Source organism: Patagioenas fasciata, chromosome 5 (assembly GCF_037038585.1).
Source record: "Patagioenas fasciata isolate bPatFas1 chromosome 5, bPatFas1.hap1, whole genome shotgun sequence".
In the NCBI taxonomy this organism is placed as follows: domain Eukaryota; kingdom Metazoa; phylum Chordata; class Aves; order Columbiformes; family Columbidae; genus Patagioenas; species Patagioenas fasciata.
In genome coordinates, this window is record NC_092524.1 from 45,882,313 (window position 1) to 45,899,388 (window position 17,076).

Sequence of the window (17,076 nt, forward strand, 5' to 3'; positions counted from 1 at the left end):
AGGGTGACCCTCAACCCAAACGTGGAGGGGACATTGCACATGTGCCAAGATGCTGCTGTTGGGGCCAGGACCAACTCAGAGCAGCCAGGAGCAGGGCTTGCACCAAGCCTGGAGCATCCTGGCCAGGACAGGAGCTGCCAGACAGTCCCCATGGACACAGACTGGATGGGAAGGCACCTTTCTGTGTCTCCCAGTACTCACCAGTTTGGCTGGGCAGGTAGCGGGGTGGGGATCGCCCTGGGCCATGGTGGAGTGGGCTGCCACGAAACTCACTGTTGGGTTCCCTCCGAGGGAAACCAGCATCGGGGTTTCCATACTCAGATTCCAGGTAGTTGTAGTAGGGACCTATATCTGGGCTGGTCAGGCCATAGTGGGGGTCTTCCAACCCTGGTCCATACTCGTATCTAGGCCTTTCTCGGAGCTCAGCCTCTCTCACACTGTCTTCACTGGCCCCGTTACACAGGAAAGCAAAATCAGCTGGAAGTGGTAAGAGAAGAGGAAGGGTCAGTGCATCCCAGCTCAGGGGAGGTTGGTCTGCTACGGCTGGACAGGATGCATCCACATTGGGCCAGCTGAGCCAGGCCTGCACTTGATGGCCTTCAAATCTGCAGCTCTGTAGTTTGGTGACGGCACCCTGCCTTCAAGAAGACTAGCTCTTGTCTGGGGCCAGCAAGTCCTTGAGCAGTGAGCACCCCAGTTCCCAGTATGCTCCCATCCCAGGCTGCCACTGCCTCACCCCTCCTGAGCAAAGCAGGAGCAGCAGGACACACAGAGTAACTCCCTCCTTGGACATCTCCGACTCACTGCAAACCAGGTTCAGGTACATCCTACCACTGGTGCAGCTCAGCCATGGAGAAGTGGGGGACTGGCTTTGGCCATGCAGACAAGAGGAGCCCTCACTGCAGCCACACATGGCCAACCCTGCCCAGCACAACCGGCAGCAGCCCAGCCCACCCACACCACCCTGCTCACCGGAGGACCTGTGCGGACAGAGCGCACAGTTCTGGCCCCAAGCTTCACCGAGACGGCAGCAGCACTCAGTGTACGTGGTCTGCTCGCCGCGCAGCAGGTCTTGGCAGATGTAGTCAGCGACGGTCTGCCAGCAGACGTCCAGGTGGATTTCATACTCCTCCAAGGCATCTGTGGGTGCCACAATCAAAGGATGTCACAAAAATCATCCAGAAGAGTGCCACCCCGCCTTGTCCTGAGAGGGACAACCGTGAGTTCCACCCCCTGCCCTGGCTGCACACTGTGCTGGCACTGGCACCCCTCAGCCCAGCACTGAGACCCCACCCACTGCTCCCTCCTGGGAGACCCAGCTGTGGGGTGGGATAAATAGGGGAAAGGTGTATTTCCGCAGGGGTTTGGGCTCACCTGCCCTGCTGGAGAGGTTCACACACCGGTTGCCAGTGGCATCCAGCACGAGAGGGAGGCTACAGAAGCAGTGGTAGGAGCCCTCCGTGTTCAGACACTCGCCGTTGATGCAGTACACTTCGTTTTGACACTCGTCCTGGTCTGCCCACGCACAAGGACAGAGCAATGTTTCAGGCTGGCAGACATGGACAATGCGACCCTTTCCCTGCCACCCCCTCTTTCATTCCCTGGGAGGGTCCCAGGAAGTCTGTCATCCAGAGCTGGCCCTGTGGCGCAGATAGGAAGGACAACTCTGGGTGCAGCACTACATCTGTCCCTCTGCACACAGTGGGGGACCCCCCTGCTTTTTGAGGCTATCTTACCAACACACTCAAGCCTGCTGGAGTCATAGAAGTAGCCAGTACGGCAGAAGCATTTGTAGCCCGGAATTGTGTTCAAACACTGTCCATTGCGGCAGAACTCAGAGCCGAATGTCTCGCACTCATCCATGTCTGAGAGAGGGATGGAGAGAGAGTGTCTCAGGGAGCAGAGCCACGGAAGCAGGGCGGGCTGGGTGCTGAGGCCACAGAAAGCCAGCATGGCACCTTGGCCTGGATCACTGTCAGGTCCCCAAGTGAGCCCCCTGCTTCTCCCACCAGCCACACGCCTGGGAGAAGAGGGGGAAGCACCCAGAGGCAGAGCAGGAGGAGCAATGATGTAGAACAGGATACTTTCACAAACAGGAAATTCATGTGTGTTTCTGGAAGGTTGAGAACACAATTCCCCTGGAGGTGAAGTGCCAAGGACTGAGCCAGCTGGCCACATGGAGATCTATCAGTAACTGGAAGGGTTGTGTCCTACTGGACCCTCATTCAAAATGGGCAAAGGAGGTTTGCACCGAGATAAGTCATTGCCAGCAGTGAGGCAGGACTGGGGGAAGGAGCACTTCCAGCTCAGTGATACTAGCAATCTGGGATTTCTCTGGGTGGAGGAAAGTAGGATTTTAGTATCCCACATCAGAGCCCTGGGGAGATATTTCTGTGGATGCATCTCCATGCAGGGCTTTGGTAGGCACCCTCTCTTTTCACCCTGAAAGAAATGAGAGAAAATGGTGCTAGTACCTGTGAAAGACACTTTTCCTGAGAGTGGATCTTCCTGGGGAACATAGCCCTTCCCGAGAGGGCAGATCTCTTGGTACTCCACTGGGCAGGAGGCAGATGTCAAGGGGGGTTGGGAAGAAAAGAAACAGCTCGTTAGTGCAATCCAGGTGGAGCTGTTAGGCAGAGCACCGGCCTTGCCTGGTGTGGTGGGGCCACCGTCCTACCTGTGCCTGGGATGGGGCAGGGGTAAGTCTCACAGTTGTCACCCCAGGCTGCCCCCACAGTACAGCAGCACTCCTCCCTGGTGATGTTCTTGGCCAGGACGCTGTCACACAGGCGAACGTCGCTGATGTGGTAGTAGCACTGTTTGAGCTCTGCACTGTCAGAGACATGGGCTGCATGTGTTCTGGGGCCTTCTAGAAGACAGCAGAGCGGGGACGGGATGGGATCCTTGGCACCCCAACACAGCATCCCACACCTAGAAGTTCCCAGAGCACACCCATCACCGGCAGTGTGGCCTTCCCAGGTCCCCACTTTCAGGCTCCTCGGCTCTCCCCAGACCAAAGCTTGCCCATGGCGGTGTGGGCTTGTATAGCCCTTGACAGTCCCTCAGCTTTATCTCACCCCAGCCAGGGCTACCATGCTCCTGCTCTAGTTGCCACCCATGTCTACGTTCAAGCGGCCTACTCACCCATGGCTGCTCGGGACCGGCACTGCCCTGCCTCTGTGTCATACTCCTCGTGGTCGCTGGGGCAGAGGCAGAGGAAGGATCCCTCCACGTTCTCACAGAGCGCAGTCCCGCACACAGCGACCATCAGCTCACACTCATTGACATCTGCAAAGCAAGAGGCAGTGGTGGCAGCTGGAGCTCTGCCTCTGCACGGGCAGCCTGTGCATGGTCTGCAGCATGAGGTCACCCTTCAGCAGGGAGATGGAAGCTGCCAGGGATGAACTGAGAACTCTTTTCACACCATGGTTCAACACAAGTCTGGCAAGAGCTTCCTGCCCTGCTCTCAGTGGATTCAAGAAGTGTGAACTCCAGTTTGCAGTGAATCACTGGTTCACAGGATCATCCAGGTTTGAAGAGATCACTGAAGGTCTCTAGTCAAAACCCCTGCTCAAATCAGGGTCAGCTACTGGATCCCACCAGGCTGCTCAGGGCTTTGTCTCATTTGGTCTTCAAAATCTCCAAAGAAGGTGACTTCACAGCCATCTTGGCATCTGTTCCACTGCCTGCCTGTCTTCACGGTGAAAACATTTTTTCTTATATTACACCCTGCCAGGCACCTATTAAAATACTCCTCTAGCACCCTCAGTGCCTCCATCCCCTGAGTGCCTCCTTTCCACCTGCGCATAGAAAGGTTCCATGTTCACTGGGAGACACTCACTTTTTCACAGAGCCCTTCTCCTTTGCAGTCCCAAGGATCTGCTGTGCTAAGGGGTGTGTGGGGGGTTGCCTCCATGAGCTGTCCTGTCTACGTCTGAGATTCTCCACGCATGCATGCAGTCCCCATCCATGCCCCAGGAGCTGTCACACAGTGGGGACACTGGCCTGGCATTTGCCGATGAGTGTCCCTGACTGACTGGCAGAGTGATCGCAGGAGACTCACCAATGCAGTAGTGTCCAGAGGGCGAGCTCTCATAGCCACGGTCGCAGAGGCAGCGAAAGGAGCCCTCTGAGTTCTCGCAGAAACCGTGGCTGCCGCAGAGCGTCTCATTGGCACACTCATCTATGTCTGCAGCAGAACGGAGAGCAGGAATTGCACCAGACCCCACCTTTCCCAATGGATCCCCCCTGTCCAGGTCCTTCTGCTCTGACCCTGGGACCTGGGGATGGGGCAGGCATTGCCTTGATGTGAGAGACTGGATCTGGCTGTCACACTCACTACCCTGCTCTGAGTGTGTGTATTAAGAGAAGTGTCCTGCAGCATCCAAAGCTGCAGAGAGGCCATGTGGATAGAGTGACAGGAGCAGGGTGTGAATGTAAAATGGATGGGAAGCAGCTGGCAGGGGTGACTGAGGGTAGTGCTGGTCCCTGCAGAGATGTAAACGGACACGGAGCCTACAGGCTGCCCATTGGCAGGAGACACAAGGGTGCGACTGAAGTGTGTGGGGCAAGTGCAGACAGATCTAGGATGATACCCTCCTGCCCCATTCTTCTTGGTCTGGTTCTTCTCCAGCTGCTATAGTGCCAGGAACTAATCTCTGCCTTGTCCCAACCTGTTGGGGTTGGACAGTCTCAGCTGGGTTGTCTGCTTATGGAGGGCAGGTTTACAGCCCTGCTGGCTGCATCCTGCTCCCCTCCTACCACTGCATGGAGCAGATTTCCCTGGAGTGGGCAGAGCAGCTGTGTGCCCACAGCCCGCTGCTCCCAGGGCCAGGAGCAGCATCACATGCTAAGTCTGAGTCTTGGCCCAGCTCTGAGCCCAGTGGCTGGCAGCTGCTCCTCCTTGCTGCAGCCTTCCCTGAGCTGGGAGGAGCCTCAAAAAACTGCAAAACCCCCTTTGCTCTTTCCTTTTTGCTGGAGCCTGAACTCCAAATCCAGACTCTCCAGCCTAGCACACAGTGGTACCAGCAGGTTTTCCCCTCACCCAGCCCTGCCAGGCAGGTGACTGGCACGGGCAGCAGCCCCAGCAAGCACAGCTTACAGGGAGCTGTGATCCAGCCCCAAGCCTGGAATGGCTGTAACCTGCCCAGGACTCTCCCCAAGCGGAAAGCAGCACAATGCGGTGTCTGTTCCAGATGCCAGGAAGAGAGAAGTCTAGACACAAGCAGGCAGCTCAGCCAAGAAAACAAACTCCTAGCATTATCTGCATCTCCACCAGCCACACGCTTCCTCCTCCTCCTCCTCCTTCTCCCCCACACCCCTGGCAGAGATGTCCCATAGCCACCCTGTCCCTACTAGGAGGAGGGACAGGGACACTTAGGGCTGTACTCACCAATGCAGTCACCCAAGGGGGTCCAGTGGAAGCCAGGCTGGCAGCCCATGATACAACGGTAGGAGCCCAGGCTGTTCTGGCACCGCCACGTGCCGCAGATGGCATCCCCGTACTCTTTACACTCATCCACATCTGCAGGGAGGAGAGCAAGGAGAGCAATGGTCAGATGAGCATCCTGTTTGCTCACTGCAGCATCTGGGTCAAACTCAGTTGGCCAGAGGCTCAGAGCCATTGCTAGTCCTCCTTACAAGTCACCAGCAAACTGGGGTGCTGGGAGCTCAAACTGCCCTCCCCGCTGCACTGGCTGCATCCACCCCCTCGAATCCCAGGGGGCTGATGTCCCCTGCAATGATCTCTCACCCACGCAGTCATCAGTCTCCTGGGAGTGTTTGAAACCATTTTCACACAGACACCTGTAGGAGCCTTCTGTGTTCAGGCACTGGCCTTGTGAGCACCGGGACTTGTCTGTGCATTCATCCACATCTGCAAAATCATGCCAAAATTGTCAACCTGACTCTCACAGCAAGGGAAGGAGCAGAGGGCAGGACCTGAGGTATGCCCCTGCCATCCTGCAGCTCACCTTGGCAGCTGACTCCACCAGCCATGTTTGAGAAGCCAGGAGCACAAATGCAGAAGTAGGATCCGTGACTGTTGAGACACTCGCCATTGGGGCTGCAGATCTCACTGTTCAGGCACTCGTTCACATCTGCAGAGGGAGAAGAGTCAGGGCCATACACCCAGCTTTATGGGGACATCCTTCGCCTAAGCCACAGGGATTCCCTCTCCCCAGTCTCTTACAGGCAGCCCTCACAGGGCTCCTGGCCCCTGCTTTTCTCACCATGGAGACAGAGATCTTTCCTGTCCACTGTGATCCTGCATTTACCTACAACCTTATGGATGTGCTATGCAAGTTGGCATCACCTGCCTTAGAACTGGCACCCTCCCTGTCAAGAAAGATGGGGATATATAGAGAGGCTGTAGGGATGGGGTTCGTACCTTCGCAGGCAGTGCCATTGATGAGCTGGAAGCCGGACTGGCAGTGGCACTCATAGGAGCCTGGTGTGTTCCTGCAGTCTCCCCACAGGCATTGAACAGCAGGGTCCTCACATTCATCCACATCTGCCAAGCAGAAGGACACAGCACAGAGTGAGGACCCAGCTTTTGCTGCCACTGGAGAAGATGCCCACTCAGAGAAGCCATCGCTCTGCTGTTGGCCTGTAAGGTGGGTTTGAGCTGCCCTCCCAGACCATCCCATCACAGTGAGATGAGGGCACAGATTCCCTGTTACTGGGGTGTGAGGAGTCAGCCCAGAACCTTCACTTGTCTCCATCACAGGGACCAGGATAAACTGGATCCCAGCACCAAGTCAGTGATGCCCAATAACAAGACCAAAGGCAACGGGTACAAACTGAAACACAGGAGGTCCAATGTGAACAGTTTTTCACTGTGAGGGTTACTGAGCACTGGCACAGATTGTCAAAGAGGTTGTGGACTCTCTCTCCTTGGAGATATTCAAAACCCACCTGGACATGGTCCTAGGCAACCAGCTCTAGGTAGCCCTGCTTGAGCAGGGGAGTTGAACAAGATGATCTCCAGAGACACCTTCCAACCTCAGCCATCCTGTGATTGTGTGAGCACAGGAATACTGCTGACCCCAGTGTCCACCTCCAGCAGAGCTCTGCACTGGTTACCACAACCACCAAGAGGCCAGCAGCCTCAGCCACAGCTGCTGACAAACCCTCTCTTTAGCCAACTGCACAAGAGCAAACATCGGGAAAGTAACCCAGCATCAGCCATACCTTCTGCAGTTCTCTTTTCCTACCTGCCAGACTTGACCAAAATATCCTTCTCCTGGCAAAGCTCTTACCCAGCTGCAGAGCTCCCCACAAACCCTCTCCCACTCATCTCCCTCAGGCCTTGGCCAGAGCCTGCTTGCACTCTGAGGGTTTTGCTCCAGCAGAGAAGAGAGGGCTGCCTTCCTCTAACACGGCTGTGACATGCTAGCAGACTGCCATTACCTGCAGGCCCATCAGGTAGGGAAAGCACTGGAGGATGCTGCTAACCAGAGGCACAGGCTGGTTTGCAGGCAGTAGAAGACATGCTAATGGAGAAGGTCCTGCTGTACTCTTCTCCCCTGCAGGAGCTAAAACCCTGAGATCAGCAGCTCCTGAGGGCAGGGACCTCCTCTTGCCCTTTGCAGAGCACTGAGCAGGCACAGGCAAAAATGAGCATCCAGCATTGCTCCCTGCTGCCTTGGGGCAAGATTGTCAGCTGTTCAGTCTGGTTGCAAGTAGCATTATTCTTCAGTCCTTCTGCAGATGAACCATAACCTAGTTTATTTATCACGAAACCCTTATCATATTTCAAATATGAAACCCAGATCCACAGACAAGGCCACCAGCCAAGGCAGGGAAGAACATGCCATCCTGCCATCAGGTCAGCGTGACCCAAACAGTATCAAACCGTGATAAAGTGCCTTCATGACATGGCTGAGGCAAGGTGGCTGAGAAGGGGCTCACATGGAATCTTGGGAAAGGAGCGAAATGGGGGCAAATGGAAGGGATCAAGCCATGTTTCTTCTATCGCACCAAAAAAAATCAGATGGAAAATGAGGTCATTTCATCTTAGCTTTCTCAGACACTAAAACAGAGGAAAAGAGAAGGAGAAAAGCCTCCCTCTTCTTCCCCATTGGAGGACCACATGCAGGGGGTCTTCTGAGAGTCACATCAAAGGCAAGACCTTCAGTTTGCCAGCTATGTGCAGGCTGCAGAGTTCTGCAAGTGTTCCAGAGAGAAATTCGTAGCACACAGCCAGTCTTTAAACAAATACCTTTGCCAGCTGTGCCCCCTCCCTTCCCTTGCCTCAAGCTGTGAATCTGCATCAAGACATCTCAAGCCCAGGACATTCCCCGGGGACAGCCACCAAGGAGGGAGTATTGGTCCCTGCACTGGGGCAGTCAGGTTGCAAGGCTGGGACCAGGTGCTCTCAGGTCTGACCAAAGCAGCCAACACAGATCTGTGCTGCTGTTAATTCTCTGCCACGCATACCTGGCACAGCAAACCCTTGATCTACTCTTTCCTTTTAAAACATGTCCAAGTTGCACTAGGGGCTGGGGAAAAAAGGCGAACCCTGAGTGCCCACAGTCTCTCCAGTGGCTGTGGAGACAAGGTTCCTTCCTTTGCTGAGGACCTACATTCAGGCCACATGCTTCCAGGCACACAGCTCTGAACTGAACCAAACACAGCTCCTCTCTGCCTGTGTTTCCAGGCCTCCTGTATTCCTCTGGCCTTTCTCAGCATCCTCCCAGTCACCATTAGTTCAGGAGTCTCATCAGTGAGTCCTTGCCCCTCATCCCTTCCCTGGATGAGGAAAATCACCTTCCTGCTGCTATAGGTGACATATGCTTGCAGCACCGCTGCTATCTGCTAATCAGAGAGCTAAAGAACTGGAGAAGGATCCTGAGGCTAGAAAAGTCCCCGGGCACCACCAATAACCAAGCTATGGCAATGTCTCTTCCCTCCACACCCACTCCTCTGATCCTGGAAAAGGGATACCTTCACACATGCTGCCGTCTCTGGACACAACGTAGCCAGCATCACAAGCCATGCAGGAGTAGGAGCCCTCAGTGTTGAGGCAGAGTCCAGAGGGACAGGCATCCTGGGCAGTGCACTCATCGATGTCTGCGCAAGCACACAAGGGAGAGCAGGATGAGTGTGAAGGATGCAGAGGAACCATGACCAGGGGCAGCTGTGTTGAGGGAACCAGCCAACACGGTGGCCAGGACTCGGGCAAGGCCAAGTGCTGTGAGGAAGAGCCCAGGGAAACCTCTGGACCAGGTGTGTGAGACTTCAGAGGGTCTCATGGCTCCCCAGTACCTTGGCAGCTCTTCTTATCAGGTGCCACATTGTAGCCCTGGTAGCAGGAACAGCGGAAGGAGCCATCCAGGTTGACACACTGCCCATGAGCACAGGTCCCCTCTGCAAGACACTCGTCCACATCTGTGTGACACAGCAGAGAGCAATATGGAAGAATGAGAGGGTGCTCAGGGCTACCTCTGCCACACAAATTGCAAGGGCACTGTGCCTGGGCCATGCAGGCTGGCTGCCCGTGGGAGGAGCGTGCTGCCCATGCCCCTGCTCCTTCTGAGTCTTGCAGAGAGCACTGCCATGGGGGGCAAGGCTGCTGCCCAGGGATGACCCATGATCCTCACCAACACATCTCCCGTTCCTGGGCCGGTAGCCATCCCCACAGCTGACACACTTGTAGGAGCCCAGCGTATTGACACACCTCCCGTGGGGGCAAGGGCTGGGATCCACGCACTCGTTGATATCTGCCAAGAAACACACTCATCTCAGGCTCCCAAAGGCAAACTGTGCAGCCTTCTCCAGGATGTCCGCTCCAACTGGATTCTCAGTCTCCCTCTGTGGGACATCAACACCCAAGAGGAGGTGAGATGAGTTTGCCAGGGCTTGGGCAACACTTCTTATAGTCCCACTTATCACTCAGTATCCTACACCCACACCTGAGGGATGACATAATCCAGCAGTGAAACCCGCTGCCACAGGATGTTGCCAAGGACAGGAATGTGCAAGGGCAGAGAAAGGGATCAGAGAACATCTGTTCAGGGCTGTTTCATCAGGGACTTTCATAGCTGTGATTAGGATGCATCCTCCAGCTCAGGAAGTCCTTAAAGCAAGTGCTTTCTGGAGGCCGAGCGGAGGGAGCAGCATTCTCTGCATGTCCTGTTTCCCATACTGCCTCCTAAAATAGTCTCCCTCTCTCTGTTGGAGATGAGCTACTGAGAAAGGGGGATCTTTGATCAGGCACATCATATGTTCATGAAAGCTCTGAAGGGTCCAGGTTGTACCACGTGAACAGGATGCTGTGGGGACAGGTGGCCTGAGTCTCTGCAGCCTGCTCTCCCTGCAGACTGCTTGCCAGCATGAGGGTCTGGTGACAGAGTCAAGCTGGCATGAAACGCATGGGCATCTCCTCCCAGAACAGGAAACTAGCATGGGCTGGTTCTAGGGGATTTCCCTGGGGAGGTGGGAGAGGATCTCAGGAGATCTCGCCTTTTACAACCCAGGAAAGCCTGTCCCTCCTGCAGGCTGAGGAGAGGACAGGCAGTCCTTCGGAGGCGCACACACAAGGGAGGGTTCTTCCTCCCTTCCAGGAGGACAGATGGAGTGGTGAGAAAAATAAGTGTTCAGCCCCGTACAGGGGCTTGGAGGGGCAGGGGAACAGTGAGCAGCAAGCTTCACCTTCGCACTGTCCTCTGGAGCTCATGGCAAAGCCCTCCTTGCACTCACAGCGGTAGGAGCCGGGAGTGTTGATGCATTGCTGTCCCCGGCAGGTAGAGGGCTGCTCACATTCATCTCGATCTGGCAACACACAGAGAGACAGTACTGAAGTCTTCTCCCTCCCCCGTGTGGGGAAGGCTGGGTGCAGGAGAGGAGCTGCTCCCCCTGCAGCAGGCTCTGCCCAGATGACTTTTGCCTTGCACCCCCTTGCCATGAAGCAGTGAGTAGGGCTGGCATCAGCAGCCCATATCCAGATCACCACAGGCAAGGTCCTGTCCCTGCGGGAGCAGGAGAGGGTGATCTCCATGGATCAGGCTGTCTGTGGGCAGGTCCGGGAGGAGGGAGAGTGTACAGGTGTGTGTGCAGGTATGCATGAGTGTGTGTGTGTACACATATGCATGAGAGAGTTTCAGGGCAGGAGACTGGGGGACTCTGGGGAGATGGCAGCCCCATGCTAGGCAGACAACACTTACCCTGACAGCTCTGCTTGCCTTCCGACACAGCCAAGGCGTACCCAGAGTAGCAGAGACAAAAATAGGAGCCCACGCTGTTGATGCAGCGACCTTTTCCAGAACAAGGATCTTTCAGGCATTCATCTTCATCTGTGCCCAGGCAAGGAAAGAAGACAGGGACAGGCAGTCACCACAGCAGCTGCCTGCCAGCTTCCTGGCAGCCCATGGTGCAGCAGGTGGGCAAGGGCTCAGCAGAGCTGCCAGAAAACCTCCCCGCAGGAACCTGAAGGACCAAACAGTCCGTCACGCCCGGCAGGCAGAGGAGGTGCCAACCTACCAATGCAGCGAAGGCGGCTGGGGTCCAGCGTGTAGCCAGGGTTGCACAAGCAGCTGTATCCCTCTGCGCTGAGCACGCAAGCACCGGCTCCACAGGAGAGGGATGAAGAGGCACAGCCACTGATGCCTGGGAGTAGAGAGCATGGGGTTGGGGGCAACAGTACAGGGTCTGCCTTGTGTCCCCAGCACCATGGTGGGGAGGCTGCTTTTCCCCTTCTTGGAGGGAGATGGAGCAGGCTCAGCTTGCTCTTCTATGTCTTCAGGTAGCTGATGCCCCAGGGCTGCATGGATGACGTAGCAGACCCTGCCACGTCCTCCGGCCTGAGCCCAGCTGGGACACCTCAGTCCCCTGCACTGCTCACCTGTGCCCCGGACCCACAAAAGGGTGGTGAAGAAGCCAACCAGCCCGCCCCACACTGCAGAGGAGTGCTGTCAGCAGAGGCTGGCGCCTGTGAAGGGGCTCCTTTTGGGGTGAAAGCAAGGCTCCCCTGCCACTGCCCTGCTAAGTGAGGCGCAGGCAGCAGTGGGGAGGCAGTGGGCCATCGCACACCCCTCAGCACTGAGCCGGCCAGGGTAGGGGGAGGCCCAGCCCAACCCCAAACAAAAGGCTATTTGAGGAAGATGCATTCCTCAGCAAGGTGCCTCCCCCAGGCCTGCTCCCCAAGGTGCTCCAGCCCCCGGCGGAGGGCAGGGGCTGCGCTCCCAGACACTTGAGTAACCCTGGAACAACAGTGCCCTTGTTTCCGGCACAGTAAACAAGCTGCCCCAGGAGCCACATGCCTCCCCTTGTGCTCCCCCTTCCCGATGAGTCAGCTCGCGGCGCCAAAGGAATGGGGCCAAAGCCACCAGAGCAGGCGCATGATCCCCTGCACCCGGCAGCCACTGCTGCACCGTGCACGCCAGCTGCAGACAGGGAAGGATGCCGGAGAGTCAAACACTTCGCTCCCCATATGGGATCACTCTCATGTTTCCTCAGGCCAGCCGGCTTTCCCTGGCTGGCAACAGCTGGGACCAGGCTGGGACAACACCTCAGGGTAGTAGGCCAGGGACTTTTCTTTGGGAAGTCAAGTGAGGCATGTGGGAAGACAAGCAGGCTGAGAAAGGAACAGAGACTCTGGGCAGAGTTTAGGGCATAATTTCTCCATAGCCTCAGTCAGAGAGAGGGGGGAAATCCCTGAGAGCTGTGGACACACACCTGAGCCCTGTGCTGGCATCTGTGTTGGAGCAGCAGCATCCCAGGTGGTGGTGGGGCCATGCTGGGGAGGGCCATGCCAGGACTCCTCTTCTTCTGCCAAGGAAGAAGAATAGAGGTGACATCCAGCTCCCCATCACAGGCAGAGGTGCAGACACAAGGTTTACTGGGTGTCCCTGCACTCACAGACCTGAGACAGCACATGGGAAGGAGCCACAGCATGGCTGCAGCGGCCTCATCGTCTTGTTATTTAACATAGCCTCCTCCACCTCACTGGAGAGCCACCACCTCCCCGCATCTCTACAGCCCCACACCAGCCACCGCAGTGTGGCAGGGCTCCTCCATGCCACCCCACAGCCAGCCCAGCCGGGGGCCCGTCCTGCCCATTGCTAGGGGCTGCCGTGCAGAGGAGCCGCTCTCCTCCCTCCTCGTTGCCCCATCCTCTTCCCCCTGGCTGCCCTGACCTCCCACCAGCCAGGCACCCACCTCTGCGTGTGGCAGGCTCTGCAGTGGCACCAGCAGCACCCTGAGGGACAGAAACACAGGACTGCCTCTATCCACGTGCATGTAGCTGGGATGCAGCATCTCTGAGACGTTTTCCCACCCACCTCCCAGATCCTCTTGCTCCCTGAGACACTGTGCTGGGAGGAGAAGCTGTCATATCCAGGTGCAGCTGACAGGGCCACTCTGTCCTGAGCAAAACATAGCTCCTGGCCATGCCCAGAGGACTACCTGCAGAAGGACCCTGTAGCATGCCATGCACGTGAGACCTAGGGCACTGCCATGGGGCAGGCATCTCCACAATGCAGCCAGGAAGAGCAGTTTGGCATGATAAACACTGCCACTGTCACCAGCAGCTCTGGAGGGCTGAGGACAGCCACTACTTCAACCTGCCTCAGAGTGCTACCTACAAGACGAGTACTTGGTGCTCAACGCTCTTCCTCAGCATCCATTCCTGGCAAACCTATGCCTGACAAAGGAGACATGGGAGCACAACCTAGGTCTCCACTCCAAGGAGCTTTGTGCAAGGGATGAAGAAAACAGGCAGCTGAACAACACAAGTCCCAGCCTAGATCTGCTTCAAATTTGGAAGCTTTGGTTCAAATTTCTGCCATGTCTTGAGATTTCTCATTTGCCCTTTGGCAAGTCACCTCATGTCTATGAAGCAGTGACAATGGCAGTGTTGTCCCCCCTCTCATAGGGGCTTTGAGTATGTTCTGAGGGCTGAGCATTCTAAGAGCAGCACTTTTCAAGCTGTCTGCAGTGGTTCCCCTTCTCCTGATGTCAGCCCAGCCCCACAGCCAGGCTGGGCTGACAGCAGCCTGAGTTCCTACCCCAGCCCCAGCGAACATCTGCTGGAGTCAACACTGACCATGAACCAGTGCAGCAGAGCTCCCAGCTCCTTTTCATGTAAGCTAATGGCCTCTCAGAAAGGGCTGAGCAGGCAGGTGGCACCGTGCCTTCATCCACAGCAACTCAGCTGGCGTGGTAGGGTTTGCAGTTCATATGCTGTTCCCTCCAGCAGCAGCTGCTTGCTCTCTTTAGTGCTCTGTCTGACCACATTTCACACCTCCCTGTCACCTATTTGTATGATATCCCCTTTCCTGCTCATCAAGCTACCATGGATGCACCCATATGTAGCAAGACAAACCTTACTCACCTGTGCAGGAAGAGAAACCTCACCTGGAAAGTGAAACAGTGCACAGTGAGTAGAGACAAAGTAGGCAACCATCCTCCTCAAACCTTGGCTGCCCTAGCTTCACCCCACCTCTAAGGCTCTGTCACTCAGTCCCACATGCTTCTCTGCAAGAGCTTGTTCCAAAAGTCAATACAACCAGGCTCCTCTACTGACAGTGCACAGACCTCAGGAGCTCCCACTCCAGCAGCTGCTGGCACAAGCAGTCAGTCGCGCTTCCCTCTAGCTGGGCTGGACAAAAGCCCAAGGATGGCAGTGCCAGAGTTGCCATGCAGACCTGAGGTCCTGGTGGAGGCAGCTTGGCCAGTCAGCACCAGCTGTGAAGATGCAGCTGCAGGAGCCCAAAACACTCAACCTCCTCTTCAAAGGTTTGAAGAAGTGGTGTCTCATGCCCCAGGAACCAAAGAACACCTTGAGTATTCACACAGATGTACAAAGCCCTTATCAGATAAAAGTCCATCCATAGAGGCATGGCAGGACCTGGGAATTTGCCCACCCTTGCTAGGGGCCCAGAGGGAGCAGCTTTAAGCAGTAGACCCCACACTACCCTCTCCTGCTGAGGTGCCAGGGTGGGGAAATGCCTCCAGGATGCTCCCACGCAGGCTGTCCTGCACCTGGTATCTTCTTGCTGCCCAGTCCAGTGTCCAGTTGCTATTGTCCACTCGCTCTTCCAAGCTAAGAGGCAGCTCTTCTGCCTCTGCCTTCCTCATTGACAGGCGGATATCAGAGCTGGAGTAGGTATAGCCATGTCCTGCTGGGCAAATCTCCTTGAAGGCTTCTGCAAGGAAAAACAAATCAAAGCTTTAGAGGGCAGAGGTTGGAAGGAAGAGGACGGTGCAGGGATCACCTGGCTTTCTGCACCCAGACAGGATGGAGGGACAAGGAGTGAAGGTGGATGGGCATGTATATTAATGCAGGTATCGGTTTCTCCCATCCTATCATTTTCTGGAGATTTCTAAGGGTTAAATCCTTATAGAAACACATCCAGGCTGCAGTTGGTGGATGCCTTGAGCAGAAGGAATCTGCTCACAGGGCAGGTTGGGTTTCTAACAGGCAATGGCTAGCACTCCCAGACACCAAAAATGAAATCCCTCCTTTGAGTCAATACTGCTAGGAAGGGCTCATGCCACTGGAAGGTCCAAGCTGAGCAAGGGAGCAGATAAAAGTGAACCTCTGTTACCTTGGCACTGAGTGCTCTCTACATCACCCAAGATGCTCTGCACAAACCATCTGAAGATTTTCCCAGCCCTGAGGATTTTGGTGCTTTCCCCTCCACCCTTCCCCATGATGAGATATGCCAAAGTCATCTTCACCTGGCTTTCATCCCAGCAGAAGATATACAAGAGACAAAAAGGCTGTCAAGCAAAGCCAGGCACAGGCACGGCTCTGCTCTCCCTCTGGTACAGAGTGGTTTCCCATCAGGGATTTCTCTGTCTTCCAAGTATCATCGAGGTCTGCTTCCCGGGTTGCTGTAACCACCCCACAGGCCAGCATTTGCATCGCTCAGCTCTGCGTCCTGCAGTTGTCTGCGTGGCAGCAAGTTCAGGCAAGGCAAAGCCCCAGTCTAACCAGAGCAAGTAAAGCCAAAGCAGGCATGTCTCACCTGAGCCGGGCACGGGGCACTCCTCGCAGTTCTTCCCCCAGCCCTTGCCGACACGGCTGCAGCAGCAGATCTGCTGGGTGATGTGGTGTGAGAGGGGGAAGGAGCACACTCCTCCAGCTGCTGAGCGGTAACACAGCCCCTGCTCCATCGACACTGCTTTGTCCGCTGAAACACGACAGCAGGGTCAGTGCCAGGGGTCAAGCTCTGTGCTCACCAGAGAGAGAAATGAGGACACCCAGCTTTCCCCCTGTCAAGCCTTTCTTTGCACATGCCTCCCAGCCTGCCCGAGGGCTGCCTCATCCTTTCCCCAGAACACCCCCCGGACCTCAGCCATCAGGCCATCCTTGCAGCAGCGCCAGCTCCAAGCAAACACAGGTCCTGTGGGAGCTCTCTCAGCCCGGGAGGCTGCGTCCTCTGCTGCTGCACTGCAGGCACGTCCCTGCTGGGCTCCGCAGCAAACAGCTGCAGGAGCCAGGAGATGTCCATGGAGAATAGTGATGGATGAAGGGGGGTGAGGCATGGGGTCTCATCCTGCACACAAGTGCAGAACAGCACAGCAGGCACTAAGGTGCCATTGCAAGAGGCTTAAAGCACACTGCAGCTTCCACTCAGTTGTGGGATCCTGCTCAGGCCCCTTTCCCAAACCGAGGGGTTCCCTGGAGCACTTACAGATGCAATGGCTACGGGATGGGTCCAGCATGGTTCCAGGCTTGCAGGTGCAGCGGAAGCTGCCACGGGTGTTCACACACTCAGCATCTTTGCACAGGCCCTGCATCAAACACTCATTGATATCTGTGGGGAGGAGAGAGCACAATGAGACATGGGGAAGCTGAGGCTGAACTGAACCCCCAACCCAGTGCCTCCCATTCAGGTGCCATGGACCAAGGTGGTGTCAGCTGGGCTGTCTGAGGCAACCTCTGCAGCGAGCAGCACGATGGGGACCTCTGTGGTGACAGCCATCCCACATCTGTGGTGCAGAGCTCGCTCGCTGCAGCTGCAGGGATGGCTTGTGAATGACTCCTCTGCTCTGCAGTCCTCGTGGAAAACAGATGTGGCCCCTCTGGTGAGCCACCCCAGCAGGGTCACTCTTACGGCAAATTATGAT

The 17,076-nt window shown here is 56.1% G+C and overlaps 1 protein-coding gene across 2 annotated transcripts in view; it reads right to left on the bottom strand.

The window, feature by feature from the left end:
• The window catches only part of LTBP2 (latent transforming growth factor beta binding protein 2), a 74,940-nt gene that overhangs the window by 4,244 nt on the left and 53,620 nt on the right, over positions 1-17,076 (bottom strand). The window contains exons 10-33 of one of the 2 annotated variants that reach the window (XM_065839955.2): positions 16,641-16,763; positions 15,972-16,136; positions 14,916-15,146; positions 14,333-14,355; positions 13,159-13,198; positions 12,676-12,768; positions 11,482-11,607; positions 11,166-11,294; positions 10,654-10,773; positions 9,603-9,722; positions 9,268-9,390; positions 8,947-9,072; positions 6,389-6,511; positions 5,973-6,098; positions 5,753-5,875; positions 5,393-5,524; positions 4,064-4,189; positions 3,145-3,288; positions 2,678-2,866; positions 2,475-2,555; positions 1,737-1,865; positions 1,375-1,515; positions 973-1,140; positions 202-477 (exon numbers count right to left, since the gene is read on the bottom strand). In XM_065839955.2, coding sequence (XP_065696027.1) covers positions 202-477; positions 973-1,140; positions 1,375-1,515; positions 1,737-1,865; positions 2,475-2,555; positions 2,678-2,866; positions 3,145-3,288; positions 4,064-4,189; positions 5,393-5,524; positions 5,753-5,875; positions 5,973-6,098; positions 6,389-6,511; positions 8,947-9,072; positions 9,268-9,390; positions 9,603-9,722; positions 10,654-10,773; positions 11,166-11,294; positions 11,482-11,607; positions 12,676-12,768; positions 13,159-13,198; positions 14,333-14,355; positions 14,916-15,146; positions 15,972-16,136; positions 16,641-16,763 — 3,177 coding nt within the window. Of the gene's footprint in view, positions 1-201; positions 478-972; positions 1,141-1,374; positions 1,516-1,736; positions 1,866-2,474; positions 2,556-2,677; positions 2,870-3,144; positions 3,289-4,063; positions 4,190-5,392; positions 5,525-5,752; positions 5,876-5,972; positions 6,099-6,388; positions 6,512-8,946; positions 9,073-9,267; positions 9,391-9,602; positions 9,723-10,653; positions 10,774-11,165; positions 11,295-11,481; positions 11,608-12,675; positions 12,769-13,158; positions 13,199-14,332; positions 14,356-14,915; positions 15,147-15,971; positions 16,137-16,640; positions 16,764-17,076 lie in introns of both variants that reach the window. The other variant, XM_065839954.2, reaches the window with a different exon arrangement.